The sequence below is a fragment of the Lampetra planeri genome, chromosome 34 (genome assembly GCF_965212315.1).
Source record: "Lampetra planeri chromosome 34, kcLamPlan1.2.h2, whole genome shotgun sequence".
NCBI lineage: Eukaryota > Metazoa > Chordata > Hyperoartia > Petromyzontiformes > Petromyzontidae > Lampetra > Lampetra planeri.
In genome coordinates this window covers 6157814-6180214 of record NC_136140.1, presented here as the reverse complement: position 1 = coordinate 6180214, position 22401 = coordinate 6157814, and the positions used below count along the sequence as shown (strand labels likewise).

Here is a 22401-nt window from a genome sequence, read left to right as displayed (position 1 = left end):
CCGTTTGGGATCCTAAACGGGAATAATTAAATGTATAAACTCCTCGTCAGATGACAGAAGAGATCTAGACAAGGTAGAGATGTAGTCTGTTAGAAGAACTGCGGACACAAATGAAGATATCATGAGATGAGCGACGGAGAAATTCAAGATGCAATCGCGTTGTCGTGAAATGAGAGCTGTGGCGAGACGAGACGCACAGACCAAGACGGAGTTAAGAGAGCTCAATCAGATTTGTAGAATGTGAAATCAACTTGCGAAATTTATGATGCGCATTCGAGCTCCCATTTGTTATCGGCCCTATCTTCTTTTCACGAATCCTTGAAACCCCTCTCTCTCGCTTTAGCGCCGCCACCGTCTGCGACGATCGAAGCTGTCGCTTCCCAACTTCTGAGCCCCGGGGCCCTCGCAATAGTCGCAATTTGGTGGTGCCGAAGGTCGCTCACGCAAGCAGAGCCGATGGGCCGTTCTGCCCAGAGCGCCAGCGCCAAGCGGACACACACTTTGCATGCTTAAATTGCTCGGTTAATTCAACCTTGAACTCAGATGACCGTGCACAATGGTTCTGCGCGGGCTGCCAAAACGGGGGAAGGTTTGGCAGAGGCAACACATGCGGAATGTGCGATCCAAAGGCTTTTCAAACCCCGCACAAACACGACTCGTGCCGTTATTAAAGCTCTAACGGTGTCCGTTGTGTGCACGCGTTGACATTTATTTGTTTTCGTTTGCCGAGCGCACAAACACAAGTTCAGTAACGCAAACTGAACTCGTTTGCATTAATATAAGCGGCGAGTAGAGACTACATATGTCTGTGTAGAATTGTTCTGAATGGTAGTGAAACTTGTATTAATAATGTTAAAACAGAGTGTAATAATTAACAATCCATTATCAATATACTGCTATATGAAGGCCCACCCAATGCCAGACTGATCATGGGGGTTGTGTGACCGTACTTCGCAATTCGGGGAAATGTGAGTCGGCGTGTGGAGGTTAGGGTTGCATTGAATCATGGCCAGGAAACATAATGACGAATGCTTTCTGTATCCAGGAATTGAACTTAGGCCACCTAGTTCAGAGAACGTTGTGCTAACCACCAATATATTTGATGCACTGTACTGTGTTATTGACATTCTTTCCTTTTATTTTGTTGCAACGTTGCACTGTTTACGTCGGTGATGACGTTGATAAATGCCCTTCCGTGTGCTTTAACGGATTCTCTAGCGCTTATCGGGCCTCAGAATAATTCCCGCAGATTTTTGGGGGATTTCTTAAGCAGTCGATTTTTTTTCGTCTGATCTTAATCCCTGGGGTCCCAGGGTTCAAAGCTTCTCTGATTGAATATCCGCGGGATATGGGTTCACACTGTGGGACTAAACGATTAGAACCACCTTGCGAGGATCTGACTTCCTAGTTTAAAAAATAAAATCACCACAATTGTCATCAACACTGACTGCATTGCAACAGAATAATATATACTGTAGACGGGAATGACCCTTTTTGCAGACCAATGAGGGATGTGATAGAGATTTATCGACTATAGTTTGAGATTTTTACACTGTGGGAGCTTGAGAACTGGGAAATGTCACGTCATCGAATGTTCAGCGTCATAAGGTGGTGCCATCATGAGGATGGGAGAGAGAGGGATGGAGAGCGGGGTTTTTGTAAACTATACTGTCTCATCAGAACGTTACTCCTGTCAGCTGTGTGCAATGTGTTCGGGGCTGTGTTAGAAATGCGCAGGATTCATACGCAGCTAAATGTGGCCTCTGCATTACACGCGGTATCATAATTAGATTGCACAACTGGAGAACCCCCCCCCCCCGCGCCCCACGTAGGGACTTTAAACTCTTAATCCCAGCATGGAGCAGTTCTTATTAAATTAAAAGTACATTTACCCAGGGGAGCTTCACCGTACGTACGTTGGAACTTCTTTCTCACCGTACTAATCAGAGGGGTTGGGGTAGTGATAGGGGTTGGGTTAGGCCTGGTCGTAGCTGTTCACCACTTGCCTTGCGGCTATTAAAATATTGAGTTGTTTATCGAATTCGAAATAAAATTGCCTTTCTTGTTATTTTGGTTTGCCAACCATGGGCTAGGGTGTGTTAGTGTGTGTTTAGACATGTTTTCGCACCGTTTGTAGCCAACCGCAGAGGAACGGAAGCAGGTGCCAATAGGAGACCTCTGTTTTGAAGAGTTAAAATGACATCGTCGTAAACGGTCGCCAAGATCTACCCATTGCTGGATGAATGCCTCCCTCAAGCTGGTTTTGCGATACAGTGATCAATCCAGTTCTTGCACATGCAGCTAATTTCGTCGCTCCATCTCCACACTGGGCATCCCCTTAGGTGTGTGTCCTCATTTAGGACTGCCACTGGTGTTCGCCTCCGTCACAGTCAATCATTCCCTCCTGGTGACGTGTTCTATCTAGCCCACTTCTCTTCACGATCAATAACATCTCTCTAACTTCCATATTTATTTATTTTTCCAGGTAAGTCCCACCGAGATACATACAGTAGGTCTTTTTCAGAAGCGACCTTGCTATTGAAAATGATAGTTCAACGAAGTGTCTTATTACGTGGACATTTATAGCAGGCAAATACTCTAAACGCATGTTGATTCTAAATGTGGAGGGGAAAACCAGAGGGCCTCGAGATAAATCCACGCGACCACGGGGAGAACATGCAAACTTCAAATATACAGCCGTGTGGGTCATAATCGAACCCACGGCCTCTTCTATGCCTGGTGAGGTTGTTAACATCTCGCCACCATTATTATATGTAAAATAATACCAATAAATGCACGTATCCCAGGATGCAAGCCAGGAAAGAAACAAAACATGACAACACATAAAACACAATGTTTGGAATGACCCCACAAATTGATCTTTATTTGTATTGTTGTTCGTGTGTAAAAAAAATAACTACAGTCCAAAATATTGTCACTCAAATCGTAATGCTGCAGGCAATCGGTGCTCCTAATCCCAGACCCCAACCCGACCCATCCCCTTTTTTCCATACATGGCTGTGGCATGGCTGATTAACACGCTTATTACCTCGCCCATGAGCTTCAAAAGCAATTCAACAATAATCATTATATTATAATGCCCTTTAATTACCTGGCAAAGCCTCAACTCGGTCTCAAGATTATACATTCTTTCCGGAGGATCCTCCATTGGGATGTTTGGCCAGTTCCGTTCATGAGTGTTTGGCTTCATGTGGGAGGAAATCTTAACCTGGAGAATAAAAAAAAAGTAAACACTTCACAACCTTTGAGGAGATAACACAATCCACAGTTAGATACAATGCACTGATTCATCTGTGGACTGCGCCCATTGTTGTACTGCCGTCTATGCGCTTGCAGCACCGTCCCCCACCCAGCTGACATCAACCCACAAGCCCTTGCGGTCAACCTTCCAAGGTCAAAGCAGGCTCATCTCTGCTTAGCCTGTGAGGTTCACTGAGAAGAGGGCCCATTCAAGGCAGACATGGGGCGGTATTTAAATCCCATGCACGAGAAATATCTCACTTTGATCACTTTTGTCATTTCTAATCGTCATCTAAGTTGCACACTTCAGAGCAATCAGTCATGTCTATCTAGGGAACAAAACGGGTGTCAGGCCATTTGTATCTACGTCGCATTGCTCCAGTAATTTGTAATTCGAATGAATTTTGCCCACGAGGGGGGTGGCTCTTTCATTGGCCATTGGCGGCGGCGGCGTTTAATCGGCACGGTGTCACGTGCCACGGCCGCTCCCACTGCCTTCCCCACTCCTGCCATTCCTGTTCCCACTGCTGCCATCCCCACTCAAACTGCCACCACCACCGCTCCCACTGCCACCACCGCTCCCACTGCCGCCACCACCGCTCCCACTGCCACCACCACCGCTCCCACTGCCACCACCACCGCTCCCACTGCCACCACCGCTCCCACTGCCGCCACCACCGCTCCCACTGCCACCACCACTGCTCCCACTGCCGCCACCACCGCTCCCACTGCCGCCACCACCGCTCCCACTGCCACCACCGCTCCCATTGCCACCACCGCTCCCACTGCCACCACCACCGCTCCCACTGCCGCCACCACCGCTCCCACTGCCACCACCGCTCCCACTGCCGCCACCACCGCTCCCACTGCCGCCACCGCTCCCACTGCCGCCACCGCTCCCACTGCCGCCACCGCTCCCACTGCCACCACCACTCCCACTCCCGCCACCACTCCCACTGCCATCCCCGCTCCCGCGATCCTCGTGTCCGTGCGTCCGCGCAGGTTTACTGTATGGCCCCGATTCGATCTGTGGCAGCAGATGGGATTATGCACTCCTCTGTGCCTCCCTCCCTCCCTCTGCTCTCTCTCTCTCTCGCTCCCTTTCCTCCGGGGTTCACTGTACTGGCTGCGCTCCACTCCACCTTGAGCGTCCGCTCGATGAAGGGCACAGAGCCTGGCGCGTGCACTCTTCGGATTTGGCCCCTAAATTAAAACATCTGCCGCCGCGGCGTCGGCGCATGCCGGCATCCTCGGACCGGTGAGGAGCCAGCGGCACTTGAGATGAACAGCGCTCGAGTGCGCTGGTGTTGCGTTTCTATATTCCTTCAGTTCGGTTACCCCCTTCACACTGCTTGGCACCTCCACCTCCCTTCGATATTTCTTTCCACCCATCTGCTGGTCCCACAGTCTTGCCCCCCTCCGCCACTGTGCCGCATTCTCTCTCACTCTCTCCCTCACTCACTCCTCTCTCTATCTCTCGTTGAAGCTCACTCAGATCAGGGGAGGAATGTCTCGCGCTCGGAAAAAATTGCTGCCGACGCGAGATATAAATCTGCCCCCATGCTACGCGGGGCGCGGTAAATAATGGGGTTGATCCCAATCGTAATGGGCGACATTGACAACGAGCGGTGGCCTTCGCCGTCGGGATGTCACAAACGCCGGGCGACAACCACCACCGCCCTCCCTCGCGCAGGATGCCACTTTGCCCGCGGTTGCGCTGGCTCGTTACGCTGGCTCGTTACGAGGGCGTATTACCCCAGACGTCGCAAGCGACACTTCATCGTGCCCGCTGCGAAACACCGACCGGGAATTGGAATATCCGCCGTTTTGCTAACGGCGCGCGCCTCCATATAGCAGCCACAACAGTCTCCTCATTGGGTCCAGGCCGTTTCGCTAAAAGGCCGACACAATCAATATCGCCTTTTTTTCCTCCACCACCACCACCCCCACCATTCCTGCAAAAATCGATTGCTGTCTGTGGAGGTGGCCGGGGGCGGTTTGGTAGCGGTGGCTCCCCGACGCTTGCGAGCCTGGCGCGTGCACTCCCTCCGCCACAGCCCGCCTCTCCTTGCAAAGGACATCTTCATTATCGCCCAATTTTCCCTGGATGCGTCAAACCTGTGGAGCCGTGCCTGGCTCGCGTTTGAATAATTTGCAGTTTGCCCTGTGCTGATGGGGACAATTAATGCACAAATTGGACTCGGCACACCGGCTGTGTTGTGTGTGTGCTTTCACGCTACGAGCCTTGTTAGCACCTCTTTTTTTTTTACGCATGTATGTTGAACTTCTTTCACACCGTACGTAGCCAACCATGCCAATCGCAGGTGCGCTGTGGGATAAATGCGCTCGCCCAATATAACTTTGGCCGAACTACCTGAGTTGGAGGTGATGTCATCACTGTAAGCCTATCATAGCACACTGCAAGGAAGGCTTCTTCATATCAGACCGAAACAGGAAGGCTTCTTCACAATTCTGGCTAATCGCCTGATTAAGGCTGCTCGTAGTCACCAGTGAAACATCATACTCGAATTGTAAATGTTCTGGGTTACACTCTGCAAAACACCGTGTGCTGCAGTAGTAACTAATTGGCGCGTTCTGTTTACGTGACAAACCTCATTGGCCGTGTCGGGTGGTGGCTGGTATAACGACACATTGATATTTACGCGAGCTAACCCAACAAAGCCTTTATCATGGATAGCATTGGCCGCGAAAGCCTCCTGTGTGTTAAAGGAGAGAACGTGCCCCAGAGTACTACCACCGTGGAGATGGAGTGACGAGACGCAGGGTGAGCTGCGTTGTTTGCGCCGTGGAGAGGCCTTTGTCCAGCAGTGGATACATGACAGCTGCTGACGACAAGCGACTTGGCGCTCGCTATCCCCGCAGCCTCCCCCCCCCCCCCCCGGCCTTACTCACCCTTGCGACAAAACAGCAGAAGCCCCCTTGGTGAAAATTTGACGCTGCGCTCTTTGTTTTAATTTACATTTCATTAGCGCGGAGCGCAATTGCTTGCTACGGCTGATCGTGATGTGAGCGAGACGTAACAGGGGAGGGGGGGGGGAATGCCTAGGCTCCCAAACAGGGATAATAATAATAAAACACCTCACGCGATTAAGATGCAAGGAGTGGATTTATTAAGGTTGTGTTTGATTTCGTTATCGTTTCCGCGAGCTGTTTTTCGTGTGACCCTACACCTTGAGACTTATAGATGAGTCAGAATTTAAATAAACCCTTCTCTGATCAGTATCCTCAAACCATGATGATAATATAATCGTTGCCTGAAAAATGGGTTTCCTAAATATGTCCTATATATTATACACGTCGGGTGTTTGTGAATGGTAATTTAATTGTGTTAAAGTAGTCATCGGTGTGGGTTCATGTAGTGTCGTTTCTACGTTTTTATATACAAAAATGCTTCTTTGCATCTAAAGTATCTTCATGATAGGCTGGAGAATACCGCAGTTTCCTATTGTAAAGTGTGAACAGTTTATCACCGTCATTTTCATCTATCCGCTGCTGGATGAAGGCTTCCCGCCATGCCATCAGCCGTCACTCACGCTCCTGCGAGGCCACGATCCAACACACTGCTGCACACGAGTTGGCCTCATCGCTCCATCTCCGAGGAAGCCGTCCTATCGGGCAATTTTCTCCCCTCTGGCTGCCATTCCCATCGCCATCCTTGGCCACCTGTCCCTCCCGGTGGCGTCCTGCCCAAGCCCACTTTGCTATCCTTGACCTTCCCATTTGTGCTCTTTAAATTGCCGCTTGATCATGAAAAGCAAAGACTAAATGTGCCTGGAAAATAACCTTTTAAATAAGTGCATTTATCCAGTTTTTAATACACTCCCCACTTTTGTTTTGTTTTGTTTTATCAAGGTCGCACAACAGGGCTGGATGCCTGGCACGATTGCAGGGCGGTTGAGCGTGTCGAGCCAGCGGTCTTGGCATTACCTAAGATTAAGATTTATACTTTCTGGCCGATCCTTACACAGCAGAAGATTGCGGTTCACTCGAGGGATCTCGGGAGGAACAAAATTGTCAACAGTTCCACGAGGCGTGGGGGCAGCTGCGGGTGGGTGGAGGAGCTCTCTCTCTCTGGCTGTTCGGGAGTGGCGGCGACATTCCACACTGCAAGCCCGGATAGCTCAGCAGTTTTCGTGCGATTCACGGTCTCCGCCTTAATGCACGTATGTACGGTATGTTGAACTTATTTCGCACCGTACGTAGCCAACCGTGCTAATCGGCGGTGCGGCGGGGAGCGGCAGGACAAGAAACTAAACACAAAAAGCAGTTGTAAAGAAATGCATTTTCCGACTAGATGATTTAAAAATGCATAGCTCCAGCGGCTTCCGGATAACGGAAGGGACGTGCGTTCCAGGCTGCCGTAGAAGTGCATGTGAACGCGTGCGATGCGGTGTCCGCCTTTGTTCGATGGCTCGCCAAAACACCCTGAGGTCTCCCTCCCTCCAGTGCCAAGCACATTTCACAGTCGCCGAGGCACAGAGAGCAGACAAAACGACACCCACAGTGAGGGTGTGATCTATAAAAAAACCGAGCCTTTGATGGCAGATTCCGGCGGGTGGTATTGACCGATGAGTTTCGAGGAATTGTGTTGTAAAAGGGGTTGACGATGGAAAAAAGGCGTTTTTTTTTACTGAATTGCATACACATTTTTTGGAATTTTTTAACGTTATCTTTTGGCACCTAAATACTGCAATGTTAACCCGGCGACCTGGATTCGATTACCAGCATGCACCTTCAACTCGCACTGACCACCGTGGTGAAGTATGGTCAAACAACATCCCTATGACTGACACAGCATCGGGGGGGGGGGGGGGGGCTTCATCTAGCATTGGATCAACAGGACTATAAATTATTTATTTGTGTTATTATTGTCATGGAAACTTGTTACATCGCAGAAATGTGAGAGGTAGTGGTGGCTTGGGGGGGACTTTCCACCAGCAGTGGATTACCGATGGCTGATGGCGGTGATCATGATGATGACGATGACAATTAACTATCTAAATAGCATCTGGTCTGGTTCTTCGAAGCATAAACTGTTATTTATTTATTTCGGCAAATATTTTCACGGGGTTTTAATTGGTGTTGTGTTTTCACACTGCCATATGCCCCCCGAGGGAATTCAACTCGCACGGCGATGGCAAGCGGAACGCAAGAACTAAAGGACATCGTCCTGTCTTCCCCCTTTTGTCAAATCCTGCCCATAACCACATCCTTGTTTTTGATAAACGTCACCACCCCGTTGCCTGGAGACGTAACCCAGCAGTCGCCGAACTATTAATTCTCTGCCTGCCGTAAATCAAAATGCAAAATTGTAATTATTACCGCGACTTTTTTTCCCCTCTTTTCTCTTTTTTTTTACACGCGCGAGCCAGATATGAGCCACAATTGAGGTCCCTGATTGAATTCCGGAGGTTTACAGGGAGATAAATGCGATGGGAGTGGCTGCGTTTGCGAGCGGTTTTCTTCCTGTCATTACCTAGAGGGATTCCCGTGTTGACACATGTGCGGCTCGTCCCATTTTCACCATATGAGTTGTCATCATTATCGTCAGCGTCAGCAGCTATGATCTATACACTGCCAGATGAGGGCCTCCAGGAATCACCTGATTGCAGCCCTGTAGTGCCGATGGGGGGAAGGGGTGGAAGAGGCTGTGCCATGTGCACTATGCCATGTGCACTATGCCATGTATACTAACATATGAATTATTATCAAGTTGTGTTCTTGATCTCTCCAAGTTTGTTGCAAGCGAGAGCCAAGTAGTTGCTCTACAGGGCCGCATTCATGCATCTTTGCTCTCAAAACAGCAACGCGCACCCCACTCTGCTCACACAGATGCACGCACGCACACACGAACAGACACGCACGCACACATGCACGCATGCGCGTGCGAGGCGGGATGAAGGGTTAATCTGTGTCAGATGGGGAAAATTGAAGCATGAAATTAAAACAACCTAATAAAGCAGCAATTAATGAAATGCAGCATTCTTCATGTTGCTCATGTTAAAACAATTATAGGAATGAACGGGGTCGACTTCTATCCAAGTTTGAGTGCTTTTGGAAAGTTGAACTTGATCATTACAAAATAACACTTCGAATGTGCCGTAGGAAGAAACGTTTTAATCAGTGAAATCTACCTCCTGTCGTGATACCGTGGTTCATAAACACGGTCGTTAAGAAAAAAATATACACTGCAGAACAAAAGCTGAAAAGCGCACGAACAAGCAAAGAGTCGCATCAAGTGACGGAAAGAGAAAGACACCGAGAACGTGCGCGGGCCCCTTGGCATCAAACCGTTCCGAAGAGTGAGTTGGCTCGGGCAGGATACGTCACTGGAAGGCACGATGGCCGATGGCAGAGGCGTAGCTAGGGGGGGGCAGGGGGGTACATGTGTCCCCGGGCGCCAAGGTAAAGGGGCGCCAAAATTAGGCTTACAACTTCTTGGTTCTTTCGGTAAAGTCACGTAAAGGGGAAGAAATAAAATAATAATAAGAATAAAATAATAGTAAATAATAATAAAATAAAAATAAAACATAATAAAATAATTATTATGTTTTATTTTTATTATTTTATTACTTCCCTTCTACGTGACTTTACCGAAAGAACCAAGAAGATGAATCCCTGCAGTCACGAAAGCTTGAAATCGAAATTTAGGCTTACAACGTTACATTATAACTTATTGTGGCGGGCGCGGCAGCCTGAAACTACTGCACAAATCTACACCTCAACCTAAAAGTTTATATATCCCGCCACACACAGCCTACATGTCATGTAATTACATTTTGGTTTGTGATTAAACGGGGGGGGGGGGGGGGGGTGGCGCCAATTTTATAGTTCGTCCCCGGGCACAAAATTTCCTAGCTACGCCACTGGCCGATGGTCAAGAGTAATCGCGGAGCGGCAGCCAAGGAACGGAACGCGTCCAAGAGGGCGTCCACCAGAAGGGCAGCCTGCAGTCAGGAGGTGGAGCGACGAGATCGGTTTGTGGGTGGAGGAGCCCGGGCGGATTGTCGCATCTCAGGATCGTGAGAGGCGGCAGTGGCTTTGGAGAGGCGTCCATCCAATCAGTGGATTGACCATGGCTCACGACGATGGTTAAATTCTTCATGGTTTATTCCTTTATTTTACTCCCGAGCCCCACTGGGAGTTTTGGACACCTCGACAAACGTCCCATTTGCCCCTCTCCCTTCGAGTTGGACCCTGGGTTGCAAAGAGTTTCAAGCGCCCACGCTTGGCCAGAAGGCGCTTTCCGCCGCGTTCCGATTTATCGCCGCCTCTCTCGTTACCGGCTCCCAGCCGCCGCGCTCCATTAACTGCAGCGCGCACTTTATACTTTCTCCCCTCTCCGTCCTGATAGAGGGCAGCGGCCACGCACGTGCGGAGTGACACGCTGCTGCCTGAACCCGTGCCGCGGGAAGGTTAAAGAGACGCTCGCGAGCGTGTGTGCGAGCGAGCGAGCGAGAGAGCGGCGGAGGGGCTGGGAGGAAGCGAGGAGGGGGGAGCGTGCCAGCGGACTGGGAGAAATGAGATTACCGGGTCAGAAAGCGCCCTGCAGCGAGCAATGGTAGCGATGGCTCGCGCGACGCACAATGCGCCTAACTCTCTCTGTCGCGCGTTTGATCTCGCTCGGCTTTCGAGTTGTTTCATTCTCCGCCGTGAAACATCCGAACAATAAAAAGGGGGTTGGCCGTGCTGCTTGTAACGTCGAGGCCGTTGCTCCGCCGCCTCAGACCCAGGGTTGCCAACTCCGAGGTGCAGGAAAACCGGGAACGTGTCACGGGGGAAAAAGGATTGTGTCACGATAACGGAAGGGGGGGGGGGCGGAGAATTATGTGTTTATAAATTTTCTTGAGTGGTGCGTTATCACGTAACCAGCAAAAAAAACGGGGCTTGTAATGTCCCAAGTAGATGTGCAGATTTCCCAGGGCAGCTGCTACCACAAAGAGAGGATAATCCTCGGAATGCCAGGGCAAGCGGCAACCACAGCCGCTGATGGATGAGGGGAAATGCTTTCTCGAAATGCACGGGGACTTGATGGGCAGCTCATCATCGCAGGATCACAGATGTGTTACCATCCCAAGCAATACGAGGTTGGGACCACTCTGCAGATGTCAGCACCTGCCACATTTAAAAGACAAGGACTTGCACTTGCCAGTTGCGTGACAAATGAAACGTCCGCTAAAAGTGTTTTTATAATGGTGTGAGGTGCTTGTAGGAGATTGTACCACAAGCATGTCGTCAATGTATGATGTCGTCTTGTCTATATGTGGGTTTTCTTCAGACGCTCCAGTTTCTAGCCGTGTGACTCAAAAAAGGAGACGGCCAAACAACCCAAGCAGTAACCTTCAGACTCATTATAAGGCCTTCCTGGATAAAATACAAATGTATTCCTTAATTTCCATTGTTTCAACGCGGTCAGAGCCAATTCGGCCGACATGTCGATACTTCAAGGCAGACCTGAATTACAAGGCAATGACGAGAGTAAAAGGCGATTGTGCAACGTGCAAAATGATCATCGTAGCCCGCCATACACAAAACACAGGCAATTCAAAGCCAAACAAAACCTCTCCGTCGTGTGTTTTTTCGCGTTGTAGCGCGTGTTATTGCACGCACCGTCTGAATCTTCGCTTCTCACGTACCGGGAGCCCCTTCAGCGAGCGGTCGACGGCACGACCCCAAAAACGCGTCGGGGAACAGCCAACGCGGCACGACCGCGAACCCCTACGCAGCAAGCACAACACATCCTCGTGGTAGCTTAATCATCATTATTATTCCCTGCCCCCCCCCCCCAAAGCCCCTACCGTGGCTGTGGGAGACAGAGAGAGAGCGAGTGGGCTCCGGGATCTGCACCGTAATTAAACCCACTCCACCCCCCCCCCGTCCACGGTGCCGTGGGGTGGCGGTGGCGACACCACGGCTCTCCGCCACGATGCCGGGAGACGCGATGCCGGGAGACACGAAGACACGGCAGCCTCCTCCTGAGACGGAGGAGCCGGCGGCCCACTGGAGCGTTCGCGCGGAAAACGCCGCGCTCGCTCGCACGCACGCACGCCAAGCGCAAAGACCCAGCCCACCCACCCCATGTCACCTTTTGCACACTGCTGGGGCAAGTGCTGTAGGCGAGCACCTATTCAGGCCGGCCACGGCGCACGAGGGGGTGGGGTGGCCAGAAACCGTGCCTCGGACACCTTTGTCTACCCATTGCTGACGTTCATACATCTGTGCACACGAAGTGGCTTAACAAATGTCCCGATTATAATTCTCGAACATCTCTTATAAAAAGAGGGGTGACGCGGGTCAAAATAGGGGAGGCCCAGAACCGGTTTGTTTGTTTGCCACCAATGTGAACCGTGGCCCCGGAAAATAATTCGCTTTGTCGGGTTCATAGAGCGGTGTGCTAATCACTGCACCACCGCTCGAAAGACAAATATCCCCTGTATAGCTCTAACAGACTGTTGGGGCAAGTGCTGTTAGCGAGCACCTATGAAGACCGGTACGGCACACGAGGGGGTGGGTGGTCAGCACCACGCCCGGCCGCCTTTGTCTCCCTAGTGGCGGTGTTTTTACACATCGCACCAGGATTCTCATTTGAGGCTGAGTCGACCTAGGGGAGGCCCATGACCAGTTTAGATAATCGTCACTCGTGTTGGCGGTAGCGCAGCGCGCTAACCACTGCGCCACCGCTCCACGCACGCACACTCCGACACACACACACACACACTGTGACACACAACAACCGCCATTCGCCACTAAGTGGCGGTGACGTCACCACGACGCTTGTGCCAGGCCATGTGCACCCTGAGGCCACGTGAAGTGTCGAACGCCCGCTGGCAGGAGGTCACGGGGCAGACCCAGGTGCCATGGGTCGACTGGTTGAGATGACCGAGATGACTGGCTGATGCACCACACACTCAGACACGTGCACACGAGGCAGCTGTCGCTGTCGTCCAATAGCTGTGCACGTGCAGAAACACGCTCTGCATAATGTACGAACGTAACGAGTATCAGGCGTGTAAATATTCACGTGATCCTCCAGCGATTTGTTGAAATGTCACGATTGAAGATTTGAGAATATTTTTTTGTTTATCATTTGTACCGTTTCTGTGGCATTTACATCGTTTTGTTCGTAATGTTTGTTCCGTATCTTGTCCTGTCTCCTTCATGTCGTCCCTTTTACTTGATCATATTTATTGCTTCATTTCTTTCTCTCTGTGATATTTGCCCTCTAATTTTTGCATCGGTTGGCTTTAATGTACATTGGCAGACCATTTGCACGTCGTGTTTAATAAATCATGAATAATTCATTCTCAAACATGCACAGGGTGATTCACGTATCGCAATCGAGAGAATCGATCTCAAAAAAGATGAATCGACGCATCGGCACGTGCCTAATAAAGCAGCGGCGGGAGCAGCAGCGTCGCGTTCGCTTCGCGCGCGTTTCTTCCGTTGCGTTGTTTGTAACCGGTCGCGTGTGTGCCTGCACGTGACCTGGCGGCACTTAATGTTGACCTCTGCACGCTGTTTGCAAGCGATAGCATTTGGACGCCCGGGCACGCATTTTGATGTTCATCAGCACGGACAGCAGTTCCCGTAGCCGGAGGCAGAACCCGGTTTCTTCTTTACGAGACGTAAGACATTTATCTCCGCTGCAGCGCAGGTAGCCGGCGTCTGTTGAAAAGCATCCACTTTGTGGCAATGCCCCCTCCACCGTAACCCACTTTCAAATAGACCGCTAAAAAATGTATGGATTTGTCGGGAAGGGGGAGGGAGCAGCGTAGTGCATTTTTCTCGCGACGCTGTCCGCTGATTAAGTTGATTTTCCGCAGCAGCACCACGGTGCCGCCGGTCCACTTTGGAATCTAATTTGACCGAATTTCGGCTCCGCCACCGCGGGCCTCGGTTTTTGCCGCTCGTTTCCTCCGACGGAGCAGATGGCGGTGACGGCGGCGGCGGCATTTTTTTTTTACCTGGCGCTGAAGGTATTACACGCGGCGCGTCGGAGAGGGAAAAAGTTACTGGGTAAATTTTTTTTTTCCCGTGTTGAAGCAAAATGCAAATTGACTCTAGTGTTTTACCTTCGAGACCCCCGCATCAGAACTGATTTGTTTTCTCACTTTGTAGCCCGCTGTACTGAAAGGGCTCGTGCCGCGGTGAAGAGCAGGCGAAGCGGAGGGCTCTGCAGTGGATGACTCCGCCGCTAATTTGGCCGTTGCACCGACACGCAGCGAGCGGGGGGCTCGCTCTTGATTGCCTGCAGCACCCGTCTGCGACAGCGGGGGTGTCGGAGTCGGAAACTCTTGATGTGTGCGAGCTCGCGGACGGCCGCAGCCGCTTCGAAGCAGACACTCCGAGCTTCCTTCCCCAAAGTGTCCCGCAGAGCGAGAGGAGGCCGGGTGGCTGAGGGGGTGATATTCCAGCGCCGTATCGGATCGCAAAACCGCCACTGCTGAGACAGACGGGCTCCAAATTGCGGGTTTTTGCGACCCGACCATAATTAAGACGAGCTTTCTCACGTGCCGCGAGTTGACTGTCTCAGGCCAAGAGGTGGCTCTGAGATTATTTTGAACCGGGTCAGATTTCTGAGCCACACACCGCTGATATTCATTGGGTTCTACTGGTCCCCCCCCTCCCCCGTTTAATGACGGTCCCTAACTGTACAAAAGCACTCGGAATAATACATTTAGTTTGTCAGTTCAATTAGCTTATTTCAGTCCTAATTATTCAAACATATGAAATATATGTGAGGAATGCTCTTTTTTTCAGGACGTAAAAAGGGCATTGCCTCGTGTGGCCGTGAGGCTTACTAAAGTGATTTCAGAAGTAGTTTGTGCGATGTCATCCTGCGGTAAATTCTTATAACGCTAAATCATGACGTGTTGCTAACCAGGGAGCGTTCTAAATGGCAATGGTTTTTGTTGTTGTCTCGTAACGAGACAGTGTGATGGCACATTTGAAATGTAATTGGCAGAAAGGGTAGGGCAAAAAATCTTACGTCCCACCGTGCCCCTCCGACACACTGTGGCGTTTACTCGCTTCGGCATTCGTGGAATTTAATTTGTCGACGTGAGAGACGGGGGAGGGGTGGGAGCGTTGGCTTCCTCCTGGGAGTCTGTGTTTGTATGTGGGGCGCCGCAATTGTCGTGGGGAGTGGTGGTGCGGTGGCTGGCCCCCTGCTTGTGTGAAACCCACGTTCGATTTCCGATCGCAGCCAACTCCTGTGACGATCATCTGAACGTGTTCTCGGCCTACCCTCGGTCGACTCAGCCTGTGTACCTGCTGCAGTGTGTATTAAACATTAACACTTGGGGGAGACAAAGGCAACTGGGCACGATGCTGACCGCAGCACCCCCCTCGTGTTCTGTGCCGGCCTTCATAGGTGCTCGCTCACTAACAGCACTTGCCCCTTACAGGTTACAGGTGGGGGGGGGGTCTTTGTCTTCGTGGCATCGCAGAGAGGGCCCGTTCGTAATCGACAATGCTTGTGATGTGCAGCGCGCTCGGGCACAGAAAGCGCACAACGCAAACACAAGCTGCCTTCGCATGGCACCAACACAGAAGAATCCGCCGGTTCTGCTCTTAATGCCCCTGTCGAGAGCCAGTGCAGTTCTGGGCAAATGTAATGGGGGAAGCCTTCGGGGACTCGTAAATCCATACTGTCAAGGGGGGGGGGGGGGGGGACAGGCCCACTGAGCTGCATTGTCGGGCTTTTGTCCCTGCCGACTTAGCTCGGTTGTAAACTGAATAATGCAATTTCACGGCCAAAGTGGGCAAATGCGCCTCGGTTTTAAACAGAGGAGCGGGGATTTGGCCGAGTTCCACCGACCAGTCGGGCGATTGTCGCCGTCTGGGTTTCGTGGGGAGGGCCTCGTCAGGTGTTTTGCATTCCCCTCGCCGGCACGGTGAGCGGTTTCCTGTGAAAGTTTTAGAGGAAAATGTCTGGCTGACCTTATGTCTGTATGGGTGTCTGGTTGGCTGTCCATCCATCTGGTTGTCTGTCTCTCTTGTCATTTTGTCCGTATATTTGTCTTGCCTGTCTGGTTGGTTTTTTTGTTTGTCAGGCAGTCTGTCATTCTATCTGGTTGTTTGTCCGTCCGGTTGGTAAATGGCAGCGTTAATGGGTTCACAGCAGCGAGTCGATGGGCAGGTCACGTGCGGTAGGGGAAAGTGTGTGGGTATGGCCATCTCTTCCTAGACGTCTGGTCAGCATGAAAGAGTAGACCAAATACCCTCTCTCGTGCTCCCTCCGGCGTGACGAAGCATGGGAGCAAAATCGCAGGGCTGCACCTTTACCTTTTTAACTGGGAAATAATGCCAAAGGTGCCGCGCGACGAGTTGGGCCGCTGTGCCGTTCAATATGTTCGCTTGTGCCAACCGGCGCACCGGTCGCTACATTCCTCCTGAAAACTTTCGCAAGCCGGTAATCGTCCACGGAAGCGGTCACGTGTTTGCCCGGAGTGTCGTTCAACAACCCCGATCCGAACTCCCCGTCCCCCGATGCCCGCCCGTCCGTGCGTCCGTCTGAACCCGTCTTCGTGTGGCCCGTCCCTCCCGGCAGGCATTTGGGCAGGCGTACTCGAACCACAAGCGCGCGGCGGAGGATGGGGAGACGCGCGAGGAGACGCTGCTGGAGGAGTCGGCGTCGCGCGAGGCGCTGCACCTGGCACGGGTTCTGCGCCTCGAGGGCGAGCTCAAGGCGGCGCGCACGGCGCTCAGCAACGCCCTCGCTGACGTCGATCGACTCACCGTGCTCGCCACTCAGCTCAAGGAGGTGCGTGCGTGCGTGCGTGCGTGCGTCGGGAGCGGCCAGCACCACGGCGGGCGGGCGTGATGCTGGCCACCCACACCCCACCTCGTGTGCCGTGCCGGCCTTCGTAGGTGCTGCTCGCAAACAGCACTTGCCCCAACAGTCTGTTAAGGCTGTAGGCGGGATCTTTGTCTTGTTGAGTGTGCGTGTGCGCGACGCCGCGAACGAGCGGAGCGATTGGTTGACACGGGGTTCGAAGGTCGTTTGCCCCCTACGACGGTGGCCGTCTGTCAATGAGCGATTCGAGCGGAAACAGAAGTGGCCGCTGGAGATCCTAAATTTCCGGGAGGCTCAACCGGGACACGTGGTGAGCTCGCAACCCCACCCTCCGTCAGCACCACCCATTTTTAAATGGCCGCTCTAACTCAATCGCTAACCGCTGGCCAAAGAAAGAATGTTCTCTCCTCCATGCCGACGTGAGGCCCACCTTCTCTGCCCATAAGGCCCATCGGAATGCCCATCAAGGCTGGTCTTGTGCTAAGTAGATTGGTCATGTGGTGTAAGAATTGGTTTTACCCTTTCTGGCAAATAAACAGGTGCTAAGATGTGAAAACAGTTTAACACGTAGGCTTTCGCGACCAATATCATCCATAATACAGTTTTTTTTTAGTTAGATGTCATTAAACCTGCCACCACTTGACACAGACAACTAGTAAGGGTGGTTACGTAAACAGAACGTGGCCAATTCGCAGAGGTGGGACAAAGTCATTGTTATGTAAGTCTCAAGTCTTTGCTCTCGAGTCCCGAGTCAAGTCGAGTCAAAGATGAGGCAAGTCCAAGTCGAGTCTGAAGTCATCAAAATCATGACTCGAGTCTGACTCGAGTCCAAGTCGCATGACTCGAGTCCACACCTCTGAGGTGGGACAAAGTCATTGTTGTGCAAGTCACAAGTAAGTCTCAAGTCTTTGCTCTCGAGTCCCAAGTCAAGTCGAGTCAAAGATGAGGCAAGTCCAAGTCGAGTCTGAAGTCATCAAAATCATGACTCGAGTCTGACTCGAGTCCAAGTCGCATGACTCGAGTCCACACCTCTGCCAATTCGTCACTAGTACAGCACACCAGTGTGTTGGAGAGCCGAGCCACAACATTTACAATCTGAGTACGACGTTTTGCCAGTAATTTCAACTCGCTTCATCAGGTGACAGCCTTATCAGATGTTAAAACACCAAACAGAAACCCTTTGCAAGGAATCATATCTGCATTAACCACACATACTTGGTTAACATGCGGACATGCATGATGAAGCTGCTCACCCCGAGCTTTAAATGCCCTGATAGTGGCATTGTCTTCGTGATGTTCGCCTTTTGGCGTCCTCTGGTCTAACACTGTTTGAGACTAGGCTCTAAAGAAAGCTGTCTCTGGTGTGGACCAATCAGTTTCAAAGACAATGCATATACTAGCAGAGGATGTTTTTTTTTGCATGTTCACCACGTGTGTGTGTGTGTGTGGTTAATGCAGATTTGATTACTTTCAAATGGTTCTTGTGTGGTGTTTTAACAGCTTAGCACCTGCTTTATTGCCAGAAAGGGTAAAACCTATTCTTATATTTTGATACTGGCAAAAAAGGTCCAATGATGGTCACGTGGTGTAAACCACGGCGTATCCACCAATTGTTCGCAGCCATTAAAGACCCCCCCCCCCCAACCGTGTGGTAGGGGATGGTGGAGATTATGGTGACTGGCAATGCCAAAAACTGCACCCAAAATGAGCCATTCTGAGTCACCGCAAGGTGCGTAGGCCGTGCACGGTGGGTGTGGTGGGGAGGGCTTCACGGGACGGCGATTACGAGTGCCGTGTGGTAGCATTTACCTGAGCCACACCTGATGATGATGTGGGCAGACGGCAACGAACGCCCGAATTCACCGACTCACTTTCGCGGGGCAGGGTCAACGCAGATTTCACAACGCAGTGCCTTTCGTGCCAGAAGCAAACGCCCATTATTCTTTTTTGTAATGTGTGCGCAAAATAATAATGAGTGGGAAAATGTGCAGATTCATGCAACCCATATATTACAAAATTACAAGTGTGAATGGGGTTTCAAAGTATAAATGGAGTGTGCTTTTGCCAATAACATCTGATAATTCGGCAGCATTTGTTTAACAATGCTTAACTGATGACGAGACCCAAAAAGTGGAAACCTGGTCCAGAATTTGCTTGCTTAAACGCCGCTTGATAATGTCGGTGTGGAAAGCCCAATAGGCTGGTAAAGTAAAGCAATTCTATTCATATGTGGAGACACAACTGAATTTTGTATACATACGTATTAATTTTTCAGAAGTGATGAAATACACAGTAATCACTAGGGGTGTAACAATGACGCATGGATTAATCAATTAATATGGATTCCTAAGGATCAAGGTATATGTTTTAAATCACAGTGGTAAAAGCAATGTTTTAATATGACATTTTCAATACGTTGTACGTTATGGGTTCGTGTGAACTCTGAAGCCACTAGTGGCCACTGCATTGATTGCAATGGGAAAAAAGATTATTGTTGATTGCATTATTAACCTGAATGGCAACAATTTATAAGTACATAACTGTGGAAGGTTATGGGGAGTCATGAGAGTTATCGTAAAAATGCCACCAAACGCTCAAACCGGTCAAAAGCTGCTTTAAATTTACAATAAAATCCATAAAACATTTGGATTCATGTCGCGTGTAAAATGTGACCGAATTTCAATGAGCATTATTCCGCCGGTAGCGATAGAGAGAAATCGAGTGAACAAACACGAGCTGTGTCACGTACGATAACCCCTGGATGGGGAAAAATTCATTTCACGTAATTATCCCAAGGGAATACAAATCTCGCGTCAACCCCATCGGCCGGCATAGCCAACCTGTTTAGACGGTAATTTCCCAGCCTGTCCCCACCGCTCAACGCGCCGGTCCCTCGTGACGGCACCGGGCCTTCGTGACGGCACCGAGCTAAAAACCGCTGCGATGGTTGATTGGAGCTCGCGTGATGGATTATGCTCCTTGACGAGCACAGCAAGGTATTGTGTTTCATGCGGCAAGCACTTTGTGCGTGGTTCAGGTTTGCTCACCACTCATGTTAGCTTGTGGCTGGGGATGGAACGCAGATCGCCACATTCACAGCACGGTGAGCTCACCACTGCCCGACTGCTCTTCATGCAAAGCAATACGCAGCTCGCCCATATAGCCGTGTTTGTTATGCTGATGGTTGCAGGTGCTGTTAGTGAGCACTTATTAGTGAGGCTGGCAATGGCGCATGAGGTGGTGGTGTCAGAACAATGCCACCAGCGACCTTTCTCTCCACAGTGCTGATGTTGATGCACTGCACTAGCTACCTATTTAAGGCTGAGTTGATCTAGTGGAGGACCAGAGCCTGTTCAGATATCACTCGACGCTGATCGTCAGCCCTGGTCGGGAATCGAACTCTGGAAACTGTGATCGTAGCATGTACACGCACGTGTGCAATACATGTACTTAACACTTACATACAATACATGTACTTAATACTCGCGCACGGAGCTTTTAGAAAGGACATTGCGGCAAGGAGGATGACGGTAGAGTGGAAGCACGGCACAGCGTGCTAACCACCGCACCACCACTCCCCATAATCAAAGCCAATGGGCTTTCTTGTTAAATCCTTATTGTATGCTCTTCGAGTGAGCGCATTACTGAGCACCTATTAAGGCTGGGGTGCAGTTGTCAGCAATGTGCTTTGGCCACTTTCGTCTCCTCAGTTCCGATGGTTACACGCTCCCCGTACTAGGGCGCTCATTTAAGGGCTCAATCGACCTAGGGGAGGCGCAGGACCGTTTCGGATGTTCCACGACCGAAATTGAACACGGGTCGCCAGGTTTTGTGGCCCGGTGCACTAACCGCTCAACGCTACGCCATTGCTCCCCACTACGAGCCTCGCCCAAAGACAAAGATCTCCCGTATAGCCTTAGACTGTTGGGGCAAGTGCTGTTAGCAAGTAGCACCTCTGGGAGCCGGCATGGCACACCAAGTGGGTGGGTGGCCACCACCACGCTCGGCTGCCTTTGTCTCCCCAATGACGATGTTTACACACCGCACCAGGTACTCATTTGAGGCTCGCCCATACACTGTCACACAGACGCACCATGTATGGGGGGGGGGGCTGTGATTGTCACGCAAAATTGGACCCCACTTTCCGTTGGAATGAAGGCACATGTGGGAGAACAACCTGGCCACACTGATGGCAGAGCCATTGACACGTAGTGGTTGAGCGTCGCTAGTGTGAAGCCACTTAGCCTGTCTGATTTTAATAGCAAGTTCCACGCAAGCGTACGTCAGCCACGACGCCGTTTCCACCGGTGATGTCTGGGCGAGTGCGCTTTGGGGGGACGGAGGGCACATGGAATGGGATGCCGCGTCTTTATTTCAGGCCTGAGCTGAGTGGCCGCAAGAGACGGTCGACAGTGCGGCATCGTCGGTTGAGGACATCACCTTTCGCGTAGATCACAGCCGCGTCCGGATATCGCCGTGGTCAATGCAAAATGAAACTGCGTGTCCTGGAATGAATGAAAACATCTGCGCTGATGTGATGGCGATGATGAAAATGCATCGGAGAGCTCTACAGCCCAACGGTGGAAACCTACGTAGTTGCAGTAATGAATGAAAATCTTTGAACATAAACAGGGCATGATTTTACCGAGCGAGCGTGTTCTGAACTAACAGGGCCTCGGAGGAATTGAGTGAATACAAATATGTATTCTTGTAAAATAAGGGCAAACGCCACTTTAGATCCGGTCTTTGGTATAGTGTGCCAACGTCTCTGTTATTCGTAATGGGGAAAATTTCACAGTTTCGACCATTGCTTCAAGATGTGAATCTGGCCTCAGCATTACATTGTGCTCCTTAACGCTTCCTTGTGAGATGTTGCATTGGAACAGTTGGAAGGGTCAAGTTTGCGCTGCCAGTCACTGGCAGCTCATGGAGCCAAAGGCATCGCCACACCATGAAACAACTTCCCAGTCACGGTTTAGCCAAGGGTGGAGAATATCGCCCTGCACCAGTATTAGTGATTAGAGAGCACGGGGGGGGGGCGGTGAATGGACGATCTGAGATCTGGGGATATTGTTCCTCATCTGGGAGCATGAGTGGTGTGGCAGCCATCCGGTGGTGTTGAACATGAGCCGAACCTGTTCCTCCAAGCGTCTCTCTGCCTCACCACACCTCCCAACACCTCTTGTCACATCGCCACATCTCTCAACATCTTCCGATGCTTCCCAGTGACTACTTACCTCCTCTCTCCTCCCTGCACCTCCTCACAACTGCTGTCCCCTCACGTGACCTCTCCACATCTCGAAGCATCTCCCAATCGCTTC

The 22401-nt window shown here is 51.0% G+C and overlaps 1 protein-coding gene across 1 annotated transcript in view; it reads left to right on the top strand.

Annotated features, from left to right (window-relative positions):
* LOC144730072 (protein bicaudal D homolog 2-like) overlaps positions 1-22401 on the top strand; it is an 88911-nt gene that overhangs the window by 35863 nt on the left and 30647 nt on the right. The window contains exon 2 of the mRNA XM_078610596.1: positions 16835-17047. Coding sequence (XP_078466722.1) covers positions 16835-17047 — 213 coding nt within the window. The remainder of the gene's footprint in view (positions 1-16834; positions 17048-22401) is intronic.